Source organism: Pongo pygmaeus, chromosome 2 (assembly GCF_028885625.2).
Source record: "Pongo pygmaeus isolate AG05252 chromosome 2, NHGRI_mPonPyg2-v2.0_pri, whole genome shotgun sequence".
Classification (NCBI taxonomy): Eukaryota; Metazoa; Chordata; class Mammalia; order Primates; family Hominidae; genus Pongo; species Pongo pygmaeus.
In genome coordinates this window covers 140216214-140234208 of record NC_085930.1, presented here as the reverse complement: position 1 = coordinate 140234208, position 17995 = coordinate 140216214, and the positions used below count along the sequence as shown (strand labels likewise).

Here is a 17995-nt window from a genome sequence, read left to right as displayed (position 1 = left end):
GGAGAGAAAAGACTGGCCAATTGCATCCACTACGTTGGAAACTTCTCCAAACGTCCCCAAGACACAAACACAAGAATTTTCTTCCGTCTTTATATCACACACACAGATGCATACACACATTAGTAATCTAGTATAATAATGTGTGCACATGTTGAGAGACAAGAAGGGGGAGAGTATCTTCAGGATTCTCAACTTTTCAATCTTGAAATGCTTGCAAAAGATAAAGTAGGTAAATGCACTTAACACAAATGTCAAACAGTAGATGCTTAATTAAAAAGTTAACTCAGAATCTGCGGGGAAGAAAGCAGTCTGATAATAAATTACAAAGAGAAGACTGATGGATTTTCCAGAAATGAAGATAGTAAGCCTCAGAGCCCTTATTATAGTTCTGCAGCAGATTTAGTGGATGATCTGGAAGAAGCTGCTGAACGTCTCCATTTCCTGGTTGCCTCACATGCAAAATGCAGAGACTACAGTTGGAGTGGCATGTATATCTTGTAAAGCTTTTGTCCCTTTGTGAGCCAGACAAAGTCTGGGGAGCATTTTTTTTTCCCTCAAAAATGCAGATTCAATAACAAAATAAGATATGAAACCTTAAGAGTTACATGAAGAATCATCATAAATGATTGTTTTAAAAATTTTAATAGAGTAAGATTGACATTATCATCCCCAACTGACCAAGAAAATCAAGTTTCTACAGCTCGGTGGGGCAATTCTTTTTTCCATATAAAGAAAGCAGCTCAACATTAAAATGGGCAAATACTTAAGGAAGAAAAAGGAGGATTGAAAAACTCCAATGCTCCTTTTAAAAAGCTCCCTAGAAGAATGTGTATTGCTCACTTGAAAACTGACAAGGTTCTGCTGTTTCTCCTTTGTGTGGGTGGATAGACAATAGACAGGCAGAGTCAGGAAATTTCAAGTCGGGGCTCTGGAATTAATTTATTCTCACATCAAAGTCAGTGCGGTTGGGGCTCAAAATGAAACACTTGAATAAAAACTGACAGAAGGCATCGTTCCCCCTCCTGCAGTGACACAGAGGTTTCTAATCCCCGTGAGCCTTAGAAATTCCTCCCAGCCTCTGGCAGCCAAGAGTTTTCTTTTTGCCTTGTACAGTCATTGCTACCAGGTCATTATGAGGTGATCCATGAGGTAGAACAGCTTGAGAGATGCATAAAACTCTTTTCAGGATGGCCTTGAAGGAAAGCTTCCCGCAGACAGCTCGTCCTCAAACCTGCCTGCCTGTTCTATCCTTCAGCCTCTGAAAGAGATGGTGCTGCTCATTTCCTCTGCCTTTGACCACCCACCCGAGCACAACTACTTGTACACACACACAAAAAAACACACGCATGTATGTGTGCACACACACACAGGCCCACACAAGCTCAAGTTGTAGGACTTCTCCAGCTCCTGTATCCTGGTCTCCCTAGTCTGCTCAAAGCCAAGGTGACATCTTTTCCTTGGGACCAGCAGGGATATGGGTCTCTGAAAACCTGAAATGTTCTCTAATAAAAAGCATGGTCTATCTGCTATCAAGACAGTACAGAAACTGAATGTGTACATTTCTTGGAAATATGGATTGCCATTTTATAGAAGTGTCTACCCCAGAATGAGACAGATATCAGAAACCAAGGCAGGGTTTCTCCATGATGTACTTGTTATGGTATTAGAAGACAAAGTTAGAACTGAAACCCAATCTGACAGGTATTTTCAAGTGTAGAGCAGTTGCTTAGTGATGAGAAGACAGTTCAAATCACGTGCTACCTTTTCCACTCTACACCAGTCAGTGGTTCTCAGCCTTGGCTGTACATTGAAGCCGTTTGAAAAGCCTTAAAATATGACAATGCCTGCACCCCACCCCAGAATCTCTGATTTAACTGTCTGGTGTGCATCCTGGAAATTAGAATTCTTTATCCTGCTAGGTATCCAGGGTTGAGACCCAGTGTTAAATCATGAGAGATGGCTCAGATGCAATGGCTAAGGTCCTATGCAGCATCTGTTTAAGCACCAAACACCTCATGGGGAGCTGTAAAGACAGAAAAATTAATGAAGCACAATTTTTCCTCAAGTAGCCCACAATCTCATTGGGGAGAAACACGTGTAAATACATTACAGCCCAGCATGGCCGGGGAAGTGTTGCCCTGTGTTGGGATTGGAACTGTATAAAAGAGGGAAGGGCTAACTCTATCCTTTGTGGGAAGAGGGGTGGTCAAGGAGGGAGTCCTGGGGATGATAATTTCTGGGCTGATCAGAATTTGGCCTTCAGCTTTGTTGTTATTAGAATGTGGATGGATTTGTTCTCCTTTTTCTGAATCAATAGACCAGGCAAGCCTTCTATGAGGACAGAATCAACAGGGATGATAGAGAGAGCATGGGGAACTGGTGACAGTTAGACCCAGGTTCAAATCCCAGCTCTGCTACCTCTGTTGTCATAAGATTTGCATTCTATGGGCCTTGGTTTTCTTCATTGTAAATTGAAGATGTATCACTTCCCTTGCAGAGCAGTTATAAGGATTAGATATAAAGCAGCTGGCTAACACAGGTTCTACCTGTTATAAATACTCAATAAATGTCAGAGGTTATTATCTTTAATACCCTAGATTTATGTTTTAAAAATGATCTGAACACAATGGGAGACAGAACTATAGTGTCAGTTCTGAAGTTCACTTTGGACCAATGATCTTTAAAATATTTTTGCTCATGTACTTTTAAAAAAATTATTAAAATGTATAGCTGTCACATTTTTTCACTGAAATCTGACATTTTTCATCATGAGTTTATATAGCGATAAAGAATGAAAATTCTAATGTGTTGTAAGTTTGGACATTTTATAATAAAACTCTTACATAACTCTTGTGACTGTGTCAAGTGGAATCTAAATGCCATAACTATTTCATATCCACCATCATCCATTTTGTAAAAAATGAGCAAGCTCTTCAATGTGAGTTGAGAATTGTAATTGTTTCTTACTTTTCATCAACTTATATTTCCATTCTCTTCCCTCCGAAATTTTATCCTTATGTATCTTAATAAAATTGGTTTGAAATTCTGTTATAATCACTGTATATTTCTGTAGTAAAAATATAAATTTAAAATTTTTTAGTTTCTAAAAATTTCCAAGATGAAAAGATTCAAAATATTTTTTAAAATCTGAGTTTTTATTACAATTATTACTAGTGCATAATTGATCAAAAGAACATAAACGTACTAGAAATTTCAGTGTAATTTTTGCCTATAAAAACCTATCAGAAATCAGCTCTTACTGAAACAGATAATGGGGTGTTTTTCCAATTCGTTTATAGAGTGCTACCTATTACTAGAATGGGAGAGTCGAGCATCAATTCTAACTCAGTTTTTTTCTCTTATCAATGTAAATACTGAGAAAACCTGTTCTTATAAATAAGTATATGGAAGTAAATAACTTGACTAGCAGTATTACTCAATTCTTTCAAGTTATATACCAAAAAAATTACATAATGGCCAATCATCAAAATGTTTTCTTCAATGATCTACCAGCTGACATCAGCACCTGCCAAAATTTATTTCAAGCAAAACTTGGCAACTACCTGACTTGCAAAAGGATTTTTTTCCCCTAGTGAATCATTCATGTTTAGAATTATTCTTCTTCTATATGATGCTACAGAGTTTTTACACTCTGGAGCAATGGACCATGATGGTTAAGATTCAGAATAGGTAAAAGAGAAGGATAAGTGAAAGGGAAGGTATGAATGGAGAACAGCTCTCTCCATCACAGGCATTCCCAGAATATCAGTTTCAGCAAAAAATACATATGGATGTAGAGGAACTTAATACTGATTTCCCTTAAAAAAAAGCCATGTCCTCATATCCACAGAAGGGCTTTGCATTTCCAGGTACCCCAGTTTTAAGAGCTCTGCTTTAGAGAACAGTTTTTATTAAATGTCTAGGTGCCCTGAGATGCCATATTGCTGTGAGCTTCATTTCTTTATGGATACAGTAATTTTTCTTTACGTTTATTAACATTTTGATTTATCTCAAAATCTTCCTTAACAGAAAGGAGAAAATGGTGGTTAAAAATAAATCTTCCATCTGGAGGTCATTTGACAATAGTCATCCCCTAAGCAGGTCAGGACAGCTTACTCATTACCATTGAAGCATGTAGGGGTTTTTTATTGTATTTTATACTATTTTATTCTGGTTATAAGAAAGATTGCCTTTACCCATGTGGTAATATACCCCTGAATTTTCCAGATTGTCTGTCTTTGTCAATCATTTTCCCAACAGTTGCTAAACGGCCCTTTGCTGGGTGCTGAGTGGATCCAATCTTGAGTTCTTAAAGTGTTAGTATACAGATGCTTTCTTTTGTGTTCAACTTGCATTCTTTTACTTCTTGTATAATACGACTCTTCTCTGCCTAGTTTTATTTTAAAACAGAAATAATAGATGTTTAAATCCATTGTGCTTAGGCTTAAAACTTTTTCTTTAGTGTGTTTATTAGTTAGAGGCTTTCTGGTAGCTAAGTTCAGAGAATTTATCCCTCCTGGCTCATTAATTATTCCCCTTGTAGGTGAGGCATTTTCCCTACCTTCCTACTCTTGAAACTCAATTACATAACAGTGCATCAAGCTCAGCAAACATTGAATCCCCAAAAGTGGCTTAGAAAGTATAAAAGAAATATCATTAACGCCAGAACACCATAGGGATTAGAAATGGATGGAATGTTAGAGCTTACCCCTCCTAAACTCATCAAAAAAAGAAAATAAGGGTGTGGAGACTCCCAGTTTCTCTATTTTGACTTCTGGGTCATCTTCGAGTGTGAAGGACCAGGATCCATCCTCCACCCAGAAAAGCCTTACTTCAGGCTTAACTAGAAAGTACCCTAAAATCCCCCTCACAGATCTCTTCTCACACCCACCCATGCTTGTTTTGTTTAAGGAGGAATTGCTGAGGCAAAGTATTTCAGTATGTCCAAGGACCCAGAAGTATATTTTCTCCTATCTATAGCTAATCCTTCATAAGCTGTTGTGAGTCTCTATTTACCCACATTAATACCTTATCTAATACCTGCTAGATGCAATGCACCACAAAGCCTGGATTGACCCAACAGTGAGAAGTGGGAGTTGGTGATTTTCTGGAGAATTTAGACTTTGATTTCAAAGAATTCCAGCTTCCTTGTATCTCCCAGCCCCTAACCCCAAATTCAATACAGTTGGCTATGTTTTGGTAAAGTTTTGTCAAAACCATCATTGGCTAGTAATGAGCTCTTCATCAGTCAGGTGGTGATAAAGGAGAATCTAGCTTTGCTACTTAGATTTTTCTGTCAGCCTGGGGATTGGTGGGGCTCATCCCTTTTTCCTTATAGATGTTTAGGACAGTGAGCCCTAACCTGAATTGACTGAATACACCAAGAACAGAGAAATGTAGGAATTGTTCCAAAGAACAAATCTCAGTTAATTTCTTAATGGGAGAAGAAATAAAAGGTAGATGACATGAGAAGGACATGTCCTTGCCAAGAGCCCTATGGTGACAGCCACCCGACAGCACATCATTCGATTAAAGAGGGTCTTATTTGTTGTCTAGACAGGGGGGCAGATTACTGGAAGTACTAGTAGAAAATCACATTTAATACTACACATAATCATTAAATTATAATGGTATAATAGAAAGGTATGGGCTTTGGAATCACACAATTCTCCTTGGTAATCACCATAGGCCACTTAGCCTTTCTGAGGCTCTATTTACCTGTAAAATGGGAATAATAAGTAGGTGAAGCTTCCAGGATTGTGTGAGAATTTAATAAATAGATACATCATCTAGCAGGGGGCTGGTACATTGTATGCATCAATAAATGTTAATTATTCTCTTCCCCATCCTGTCAACTATAGTACAGTAAAGTTAGAGTTAAGATCCAATATATGTGAATGAATAATTAAGAGAGAAACTCCAGTGTGCGTAAGATAACTCAAACCAAAGGATATGTAAGTGATTCTCTCAGGTTTTCACAAGAATCCTCCCTTCTTTTCATAGCCACATTTTAATAATTGAAATTCATGGATTATGTACTCATTAACTATTAAGCACACATTCCATGACAAGTACTATAATAAATGGTGGGGCAGGGGGCAGTTGAGGCAGAGGACAGTGGAGATACAAAGATTTTAATACCAAAAACAGGGTCTCTTTGAGTTCAAAAAAACAAGAAAAGACATGTAAACAACTTATCACCGCTTGTATGTGATAAGGTGGTGGGCACAATGAGTCATGTAGAGGGAACCAAGCTCTGTCAAATTAGCCAAACTTACAAGCTTTCCACTGCTTGTTATTTGCTTTTGTTTTGAGATGGAGTCTTGGTCTATTACCCAGGTTGGAGTGCAATGGTGCAGTCTTAGCTCACTGCAACCTCCGCCTCCAGGGTTCAAGCAATTCTCTTATGCCTCAGCCTCCTGAGTAGCTGGGATTACAGGAGTGCGCCACCATGCCCAGCTAATTTTTGTATTTTTAGTAGAGATGGGGTTTCTCCATGTTGGCCGGACTGGTCTTGAACTCCCGGCCTCAAGTGATCTACCAACCTTGGCCTCCCAAAGTTCTGGGATTACAGGAGTGAGCCACTGCACCTGGCCCCATTGCTTTTTAATATCCATTTGGATTCAGTCTTATCTGTATTTGAACTCTAGCTCTAATTAGTGACATGATCTTGGGCAAGTCACTTTACGTCTCAAGGCATTTCCCCACCTGCAGAAGGGGAATAACAATCTCTCCCTGTAAGTATTTTAAAAGATGATACCTACAAAAGGTTCTAACACAGTCAACCATAACAGTTACCTAGTTCATGGTCACTTTTCAAAGGAAACAGAAAGTTGAAAGTTGAAGTGGAGGCCATTGATGAAAGGGTAGGGCCATTTTATTTCTTAGTATAGAATCTAGCAAAAAAAATTAAGGGAGGAAGTTGTAGACTAATGACTGTAATGAACTTAAGGGGTTATTTCTTGATTTTAATTATCCATGCTATTGCTACCCCCATCACCACAGACAATCAAGAAGCATGAGTCAGCACTGGCATAGCAACATGGCCTAGCAACCTAGTAATGTAGGTTAATGTTTTTCTTCCTCATTAAATGAATAAATGAAGCAACTTCTTCTTTTCTCTTTTCTTCATTTTGGTTTCAGTGACAAAATGTTCCCTGCCTTTGGGTTTGGCGCCAGGATACCTCCAGAGTACACGGTGAGTGAGTGGAGATGGGATCTTCTTCCACTTCACTGTGGTCAAAGGATAACTTGGGTTTTCTTTGCAGCAGTCTCACACTCTTGACTCCAACATAACTGTGTCAGTAGGGCCTAAAGAGTCAGAAATTGTCTTCAGAATCAGTGAGATTAACTCCCCAGGGCCCATCTCTTGATGAAACCCTATCTCCTGGTATTTTGGATGGGTCTTCTCAGAGGTCCAGATGAAGAGTTTCATTGTTTAGTTTCTTATAAATGTGGTCAGAGTCTGAGAAAACACTCAAGAAGTTGATCTCCAGGGGCTCAGAACCTATCCATTCATATATCCCCTAGGAAATAGAATTCTATTGGCAATGCCAACTGGGAAAGTCCGTGACAATGGAGTCTACAAACTTTCTTATCCCAAGTCTCCGAGTCCAAGTCTTTATGGGAGACACAGAGAAGTTGTGAAGAAAGAACTATTATGACTTAGAGAATTGGGAAGTTGAAATGTTCTTATGAAGATATTGGAATCCTATTTGGTTTGGTAATGATTTCTCATGACAGAAAAAAGGCAAAGATTGTGTGCAGATAAATTTGCACTGTGATGAGGCTGAGACACTACTGTGATATTCTAGATGCTCCTGTAGAACATCCTCCACAGAGAACTCGTGCCCACTAGGTGGACAAGGCCTTGGAGAGACAGCAGGGTACCTGCCCCAGCCTCCACCTTACCTACCAGTGCCTCTGAGGTCTGAGCTAAGTACAAACAACACTGCCCAATCCTCAATTTCTCTTTTACTGGCTGTGTCTGAACCACAGGTGAGGAGGTAGATGCTGACATCTGCTCCCTCACTAGAGCCATCACATAAAGGGCTTTCCCCTTACGTATCCTTTTTGAAAGAGGAAATCAATCTCCCTGTCGCTCCTAGAGTGAACAGTGGATGGAAGGGCATGTCTCCCTGACCTGTTCTCCTTCTTTTTTGCCTTGTATTCCACACTGGCCTTCCTGCTGGGCATAGCTACATAATTCTAGAAGCATTTATTCGAAATAGAGCTTGTGGAGAGAAAGAATATAGAACAAGAGTTATCAACTGGTGGCCTGTAGACATTATTCAGGCTACAAATATGTTATATTTGACACACTTTTAAAAAACGAATTCAGCAATTGCACATATAAAATGTCAGATTTCTGGCTTCTCTTGAAAACCTGAAAGGCCTGGCAACACTAAGATTAAAAGATGACCTATACAAGAATAAGCTGGAGCTGAGGAGATCTAGGCCCCTGCAAATCGGGAATGTAAACAGGTGAATGCCCACTTTCTTCATAGAGCTGCTGAATAGCTCAATAGCCATCAGCCCAACTACCCAGGGATTCTTGAGTTTTCACCACATCCCCACCAGATGGTCTTCCAGCCTCAGGTTGGCCCAACAGGGCTGAGGACAGAGCTATGCACCATACCTTTTTCTCACTAATGACATCTTTTGTGTTCCCTTCCTGGAGTAACTAATCCTTCTTGCTCTTCTCTGAAGTCCTCTTGGTCACTTGATCCCCTAACTCCATCCTTCCTGTCAGCAAAATCCCCTGGTTGTTCTTGTTTCAATAGGCATCTCTCACATTTCCCCATTTCTGGTCCCCAGATATATTTCTGGTCCCCTAATTTCTCCCATTCCTCAGACAAGCACTGATGATTTCAGCAGCTCAGGTGTCCCCGGAGAGTTTACAAGGTTGCCACAATTTACTCCTTAGGACAAAATCTCAGAGTATGCACTGAAACTGAAACACAAGCACCTCTGTCTTAGTTTGCACTTTCTCAGAAACAGATCTTGAGACAAGGGTTTGGATGTAAATAGTTTATTTGAAAGGTGGAGGAAACCACAATAGAGTTTGGGAAGTGGAAGTCAGCACAGAGTATATTATCAAGTCAGTTACCAGTGTTGGCAACTGGTGCTTAACTCTGCTGAAGAACCCTAGGAGACAATATACAGCACACACAGACCCCGACCCCGAGGGATAAGGGAGCTGGGGTATGTATACATCACCTCCTGTTAATTACTGATTACTCCCAAGGGTCACTTTTAGCCTGTCACTTGGGCAAGCAAGGCAGGCCCTGGAAGCCAGGAAAAAACTTAAGGTAAACAAAGCAAATAAGATGACTGAAGTCAGCTGGCTTACCTGGAAGTGCTAAGAGCAGGAGAATAGGATAAGCACTGAGAGCATCACCGATCCCCTCCCACTAAGAAAACAGGTGTCTTTTAACACAGTGACCTAATTTATAGATACCCAAAAGAGTCAGAGCTTGGAAATATCCTTTGAAATGAAATTCTCCATAAAATACCAAATGATTAAGTAAAAATGTCTAGATGCCAGAACATCTATCTTGTTTTATCAGGTTTTCGGAAAGAAAAAAGTAAACAATATGTTATTTGACCTTGCGCATAGGTTCTGCCAGGCAGAGGAATTTGTGTTGAAGTATTCCAAAGTATATTACTTTATTATGTTTCCAAAAGTAGAGTGCAGTCTGCTTTACCTGTAGGTATGTGAAAATCCTCCTGCCCTATAGTTCTGCATGTCATGTTAATGTTTCTTAAGTGTCAACTGCTTAGCTGAAGCTTTTATAACCATCGCTATCTTCAGCAGACAGCTTGGGTTATTGAGTTTTTTTGTTTTTATTTTTGTTTTAATCACTGGGTCCAAATAGAGCTCAGCCAAATCTAAGCCTCCAGTCTGTGGCCAGTTCTGTCTAGCAGCTATTTGAAGTTATCTTTCTGAAATTTTTTCTTGGATTTTTTTGTAAGCCTTATTCTCCCCTCCTGACAGCATTTATCTGATTCTAGAAAATCTTCCTGTCATCTCAACTCCACAGGGAGCTTAGAATTCACCCTCCATCTCATATTGATTGTGTAAAGGCTTGAAATGGTTCCTGCTGCTTAACACATAATGAATGTAATGGGCATTTGTTTGCAAACTCTAAACCCCAGTGCCTTCTTATTGGATTAAAGTTGTAATTCTCCTTTCTTCCTGTTTTTTAAATTTTAATCGGTGTCTAGGTCTCTCATGACTTTGCAATCAACTTTAATGAAGACAACCCAGAATGTGCAGGTAAAGCACAACGTGAAAGAAAGCCAGCATCACAGTCCTTCCCTTTGCACCTTTCCCATTTTAGTTTATCTCTGCTGATGTAGCATATTAGTTACGATTGTCCACAGCATCTCTGCTTTCTGTATCAACATAAACCATGCTGCTCCACAGGCAAGAGAAAGCCATGATAACAGAGCAGGAAAATAAGAACTGGAAAAGACAGAATGCAGAAGAGTTCTTGAGTGTATGGCAATAATGTTGATCCCAGTCCGGGATTCCTTGGGCCATAATAATAATAATAATAATAATAATAATAATGATGATGATGATGATGATAAATGAAACTTCACCTGGTAGGCAGTGATACAATATCCCTCTTTCTGTTTTCCAAATTTTCATCAAGTGTTTTTTTTTTTTTTTTACAACTTCATCTCTGTGCCGATATAAGGAGAGGGGGAAACATGGAAATCATTTCCCACTTTCGGCATATCAGCCAAGGACATGGCCTCAGCGAGTTTGAAAAAGCAGCATCATGGCTTTGTGCCAGAGAAAGCCTGCTCAAAGGTTCTGGTTCATGTTCCATTGTTTCCAGCCAAAATTCTCCGACATGATTTCACAAAATAATGATACTGAAACTATGATAATAATTATTATAATAAATTTTGTTCTAGAATGATTTTTTCTGTTTTCTAAGTAACAGAGCCAAGTACCTATGTTGCTATGAAGATCATAAGACATTTTTGCACTAGAAATGTCCATATCTCTCTCTTCCTTCTTGTCAAGGAGGAAGGAGGCTAAATCAGGATTAATTCAGATCCAGTAGCGTGTGTAAGGCATCTAGCAGTTAATGGCCAAGAATATGATATCAATACCATTAAGTCTGAATATAGTAACCTCCAAGACCCAATCTCCATTCTGCCATTTTTTCCACTAATGTATTCTTTATCCTCAGTTTATTATGGATTAGACTTTCCTCATCCCCAACTACCCCCATTCTGCAATTGTAAGAGAGGTTTCCCCCACAGCAGAATGAAATATAAACCCTGGTATTCACCTGTTTTATACTCTTAGAATTCATCTGCCTGATACTTTTCAAGAGGAAATCAAACTTTCTTATCTTAGGCAAAAGCTCAAGAACCAAAAAAACATAAGGAGCTTCTATTCAGCATCACTTAACTTCAGAACAAGACTGCAAAATGACTTGGCATCTGTCTTTAGAATGATAGGCTTTGGGGTAGGGCCAAGTGGGTGCAGGATTCACAATGAGGTTGGGAGCATGTATGTAAGGGCAGAATAGAACAGAACTTGCTCATCTAAAGTACCCAAGAGCTATTTTGCAGTGCATGGTGGTTATGGAGAACAATCTCAGGAGGGAATTGTGTGGATCCCTCTGGCCAAAAACAGGACCAATGTGCTATTTCAGAATAGAAAGGGATAGAAGGATGAGCTGAATAGGGGAAGGCAAGCGATAACACAGGCACAGACAACAAGAGGAGCCATTTGAAAAAAAATCATTTGTAATGAGATTATTGCTGTGGGATCAGAATGATAATATGAAAAGTGCAGTCAAGATGTGTCAAGTGCTAGGAGAAGCTGTATAGATAGGACTGCCTCTCCTGGCAGAGTCCCATCCTTTTCTATTTCCTGGGCTCATATGGGCTCAGGATGGAAGCCCCCCTTTAAATGAGGGGTTGTCTGTGATGATAACCATCACTTATCTGTACTCAGCGCCCAGGAGATGAGTATATCAGCCACTTTGCTCATTCATCGCACACTTGGTGAGCATTACATTTGCTCGATACTGCCTCAAGCTCTTTGGGGAAATACAAAAAATAAGTAAGTCATGATTCCTGCCCACAAAGAGTATAACATCCAGAGAGATGGTCATGGGAACTCCTGACTCTTATAGTGGGCACGGGTAGTATCTACTAGAGTCAGCAAGATCGTGTGGAAACAAGTGCAACATTGAAGTTAGCTTGCTAGTGGCTAAGAACACAGTGCTTAGAGCCAGGCAAACCCAAGTTTAAATCCTGAGTCTTGAACACACTTGCTATGTGACCCAGAGCAGATCATTGAACATCTCTAAGCCTCTGTTTCTTCACCTATAAAATGGGTATAACATCTATTTCATTATGCTATGGGGAACGAATGAAATCTTATGTATAAAGTAGGATATTAGGGGAAATTTTGTGGAAATTGTTGCTTTTGACTTGAGCTTTTAAAGAGGAGAATGATTTCAGTGGGTAAGGAGGCAGCAACACTAGCAATATGGTATTCCTTTTTATCTTAAGAACATAAATGTGATGTTGATAAGGACTATTTGGGATCTTTAATGCTTTACTTTTGTGTGTGTTTGGCTATAAATATATATTTGGAGTGACTCTGGAGCTGTTGATCTTTCCCAATTTCACCTCAGGAATTCAAGGAGTTGTGGAAGCCTATCAGAGCTGTCTTCCTAAGCTCCAACTCTATGGTCCCACCAACATTGCCCCCATCATCCAGAAGGTTGCCAAGTCAGCGTCAGAGGAAACTAACACCAAGGAGGCATCGGTAAGGAGGGGGCTATTTGTCTCCTAAGGGGAGCTTACTCTTCCTCACCTGGATATTGGCCATAAGACCCATCTCACTCTGACAATAAATTCCAACACTTCTACTTGTGTGAATTTGGACAAATGACTTAACCTCCTTCTATCCTCAGTCTTGACATCTGAAACATGGGGATAATCAAACCCATCTTTGCTGGGTTGTGAGGCTAAGAGATGACACATGTCAAATGTCTACCACATTGTCTGAGACTCAACAATGGAAGCTACTATATTCACTAAAGTATGTCATATCCACCTCCTGTCCTTGAAAAGAAAAAAGAAAGGTTTAAAAATAAGCTTGCTTTTTAAGATACCCATACTATAGATGGATGCAAAGCACCACGGAAGTGAAACAATGGATGATTCTGCCTCCTGGTGGTAAAACGCGGCAGCACAAAACATCACAGCAAAAATTGGTTTCATATTCTACTGCTTTTCTTAAGAAAAATGCAAACCAAGACCAGAGTTTGAGTTTTGCCCCTAATATTTTAGAAGTAAATATATTACCATAATTTCTGTATTTATTTTAATAACATTAATACATGTCTTTTTAGCTTTATGATTTTTTCCAGATTTAGTAGAATATTACCAATGTCTGACGTTTGCTCTGTAATTTTATCCTGGGTACTGAGTTTTTATATAAAAAAAATACTACTCCCTTATCTTCTTACATCAATTCATCTAACCTTCCTGCACTGTCTGCATGTTCTCAGCCTTCCTTCATGTTAGAATGGATGGAGGACCATGCTCCTACCTCATGTCAACATCTTCTTTTGTGTACTTGAGCACATCTCCTCTGAATTATCCAGGAACTTTGACTCTGCAGTTATATTCTCGCTCTTTCTCCTATCATCTATTGTTTTCCTTTCTGCTTCCCTTTGCACTGAAGACTCATTCCCATTAACAAGTACTCATTCAATAATATCTCCTGCTTTAAGTTAATATCTGCCCCTTGACTCCGCTTTGCCCTTTAGCTACTGTCCTTAACGTCTTCCCACTTATAATCTGCACTCCATGCAGAAACCAGATTGATCTTTTAAAAATATAATTAGTATTGCATCATTCCTTTGTTCTAAATTCTCTAATACTTCTCATCATACTTGGAGTAAAATCTAAATTCCCTGATGTGGCTTAGAAGACACTATAGGATGTAATCTCTGCCTACCTCTCTGATCTTAATTCTTATCACTTTCTCTTTTGCTCCCTATATTTCAGTCACACTGACCTTCTTGCTGTTCCACAAACACACCAAATATATTCCCACGTCGAGGCCTTTTCACTTACTGTTCCCCTGCCAGGGTTTCTCTCACCCAAACCTCCATATGATCCATTCTCTGACTGTGTTAACATCTCTGCTCAACTCTCAACCCCTCTGAAAGTTCCCCCTGGCTACCTTATCTAAAATAGCCAACCCACCCACCCACACCATGTCTCAGCTTTACTTTTCTTCTTAGTACCCATCACCATCTGAAATATTTTAGGTGCATCTACTAACCTGTATATTTTATGTCTCTCTACTTTCATATGGAAGCTCTACAATAAGACTTGTTCACTAGTATATCCCTAGTACACAAAACAATGCCTGTACACAGTACAGGCATTAAGTATGCTTAATAAATACTTACTTAAAGAATGCATATAAAACCACTCTATTTTTCATATATATATATGATGTAAAGTACTTTACATTTTCTTTTGTAAAATTGGTGTGTATCTTAAATATTGCACATCTTATACGCCAGAAAATACAGTGTTCCTGTTTTCATTATAATTTGAAGTCTCTCCTACTTGAAAAGATCCAAATTCCCAAGGTCCCTAGAGAGAACAACAGTCACTGCATGCCTTTGATTCAGTCCACTGGCCCTTCCATACATCTCATTATCATCTTCAGCTACTCCGGGCTTGGGTCATTGAGTGACATGATCAATTCCTACAAGGGAATAGGAATAGTTTGAAGCAAAATTTTGTTTTAGACTCATAATTTTTCCATGTCTTTTTTATTAACATAGTTGACCACAGTTTCAAACCCCTACCCAACATCCATCAGGTGACCCATAGCTATCCATAAGATACAAATGGGTCTGATCTGTGGGGCATGTTCTCTCATCTCCTCTGTTCATTACATCATGTTCTTGAAATCACTAACCAGTGGTTTGACTATGAAAAGGACTGGAGACCCTGGGGAGCTAAGTGTGTGTTACTTCAAATAATTACTTTAGAATAGTGAATATATAAAACTGTGGATATATTAGCCTTTATGCTGGGCAGAGACACTCTGTAAGCTGAGATCTTGTCCAGCAGTAATGCTGAGGATTTAATCCAAGCCAAGTCTTTTCCAGGTGTGAAAGCTAAGAAAATCATGACTCCTCTCTGCTCATCTTTCCTCTTCTTTTCAGAAGCCATGAACACTATTAATTTTTTTTTTTTTTTGAGACAGGGTCTTGGTCTATCACCCAAGCTGAAGTGCAGTGGCACAATCATGGCTCACTACAGCTTTGAACCTTTTGGGCTCAAGCAATCCTCTGGCCCCAGCCTCCCAAATAGCTGGGACCAAAGGCATGTGCCACCACGCCCAGCTAATTTTTATATTTTTTGTAGTGATGGGGTCTTGCTATGTTGCCCAGGCTGGTCTCAAACTCCTGGGCTCAAACAGTCCTCCTTCTTTAGCCTCCCAATGTTCTGGGGTTATAGGCACGAGCCAATGCATCTGGCTAACCACCAACACTTCTCAGGATTATAGACCAACATCTCCACCAGTGCGTGGGCCCTGCAAGCCTTCCCCAAATGCATCTCTTTCTGACCACAGAGGTCTTGGAGCAAATTTGAACCTTCATAGGTGCAAGATTTAGGAATAAGGTTTGGATGTGACCATTATTTTATTTTATTTTTTAACCTTTTTTCAGCACCAGAACCAATTCTTCAAATGATAACTTACTTAGAAACTCAACATATAAAATAGACTTAAAAAATACACTATTCTTGCCAAATTTGGTCTAAGGAGTAGAGTCAGAAACTTGTCCATTCTCTTTAGCTCCTTTATCCTCAAGAGCATCCAAGGCATCCCTAAGGGCTCCCCGGGGCCCAGTTTAAAAATTGGATGATCTCATCCCCTCTGGGGTACCAGGACTCACATGGCTAAAAAGAGAACAGAACTAATATAGGTCTGGATTTCAGGCTGGCATGAGTTTTTGGCCATCACTCACTCCCTCAGGGATAGCTGGGTCTGCAATGAAAGGACAGGTCATTAAATGGGACCACATGTAAGAAGCATCCAACCCACACATCTCCATATAAATTATCCCTATAGACCAAGAACATAAGCTTTTCCCCAGAGGTTTCTCCTGTCCTTTGAAAAGTCTGTGGTCCAGAGTCCTTTGTTATCTCTAAGGGTCATAAACTTGAACATCTTCAGCAAGCTGTGCCAGGGAGTCTGTTGCTATAGGATTTTCCCCTTGATTTTGTGGAACTCTTCCAGGTAAAAAATGCCCCTCTTTATCTAAACAGGACCTCAAGTATATTCAAAGACTATAATATTTCATCCATGAGCATTTTCCCAGTCTGACTTTAGAAGGAACTGTTATTGTTTGCTGTATTGGAAATTTCTATCAGGTTTCGATCCTGCAGTCTACAGCCTAGTGCCTTTAGCTAGATTAAACCTGGCAGGATCAGATTCCAGAATCCTGACAATCTCTTCAGACCAGCAGTTCTTAAACTTTTTGTTCCACAAACCCCTTTAGCAGCTGATAAAATTCATAGATCCCTTCTCAGAAGTGGTTTTTTGTGTTTTTGTGTGTGTGGTTTTGTTTTGTTTTGTTTTGTTTTGTTTGAGATGGAGTCTTGCTCTGTTGCCAGGCTGGAGTGCAGTGGCAGCTCACTGCAACCTCTGACTCCCTAGTTCAAGTGATTCTCCTGCCTCAGCCTCCCGAGTAGCTGGGAATACAGGCACGTGCCACTACGCCCAGCCAATTTTTGTATTTTTAGTAGAGACGGGGTTTCACCATGTTGGCCAAGATGGTCTTGATCTCCCGACCTCATGATCCACCCACCTTGGCCTTCCAAAGTGCTGGGATTACAGGCGTGAGCCACCGCACCCAGCCAGAAATATTTTTAAATGTACAACATAAGACCCATATTATAAAGTAAACCAATTATATTGAAATGCAGTTAGCAAAATATTTTTTAAAAGGAAGATGGAGACATCATAAATACAGTAATAAAATGCTTCTGTATTTACATTTTAAATTATGAGAACCAGTAGTTTGTCTAATAATTCTGTAATTTCTATGTTGTGTTAAACATAAATGATACATTGCAATATATATAGGTACTATAATATAACAGGAAAATATGTGTTTTTTTATTAATAACCAAGCCACAAATAGAACTAATATTAATTTGATTTGTTGATTACACTTATAGTGAAAAAATGATGAATTTTACTTAGAGATTAGTGAAAATAAAAATGTAATTTACCCCAAGTTTACAGACTGCCTTAAATCTTGCAGTAGTCCATGGAGACAGGTTAAGAACCCCTAGTTTAGATCAGCAGTCAATAAACTATAACTAAACTAATCTGTTTTTCAATGGCTTGCAAGCTGAGAATGGTTTTTAGATTTTTTTAATTGTTGAAAAAATCAAAAGTAGACTAATATTTGTATTTTGTGACATATGAAAACTTTGTGACATTAAAAATCAGTGTCCGTAAATAAAATATTATTGGAACACAGCCTCTCCCATTCATTTTAAATATTGTCTATGGCTGTTTTCACACTACAGTGGCAGTGTTAGGTAGTTGTGACAGAGACCATTATGGTCTACAAAGCCTAAAATACTTATTAATGTCCCTTGACAAAAAATAGTTTCCTGACCTCTGCTGTAGACCATTACGACTCTAAAGTTTCTCAATGTGGTAGTATGACTATCAGGTTGTTTTATTTCTTAAGGCATTTATCAGGTAGGGGAGATTCATCCACTGAACTCTAAGATCAGATCAGACAGGAGTTAGTTAGGGGAAGGTAGAGGATAAAGGTAGGAGACACAGAAGTGTGATTCACTTGAGGGCCCACCTGTTCATGAATCAGAAGTAGTCTCTTTTTGGATGTGCCATCTGCCCTGGTCTTCCAGGTGTACTCTAGAGAGGGTGACTTATGAT

The 17995-nt window shown here is 39.4% G+C and overlaps 1 protein-coding gene across 2 annotated transcripts in view; it reads left to right on the top strand.

The window, feature by feature from the left end:
* CPNE4 (copine 4) overlaps positions 1 to 17995 on the top strand; it is a 500036-nt gene that overhangs the window by 472006 nt on the left and 10035 nt on the right. For both annotated transcript variants that reach the window (XM_054482339.2, XM_054482341.2), the window contains 3 exons: positions 7144 to 7198; positions 10228 to 10279; positions 12675 to 12808. In XM_054482339.2, coding sequence (XP_054338314.1) covers positions 7144 to 7198; positions 10228 to 10279; positions 12675 to 12808 — 241 coding nt within the window. The remainder of the gene's footprint in view (positions 1 to 7143; positions 7199 to 10227; positions 10280 to 12674; positions 12809 to 17995) is intronic.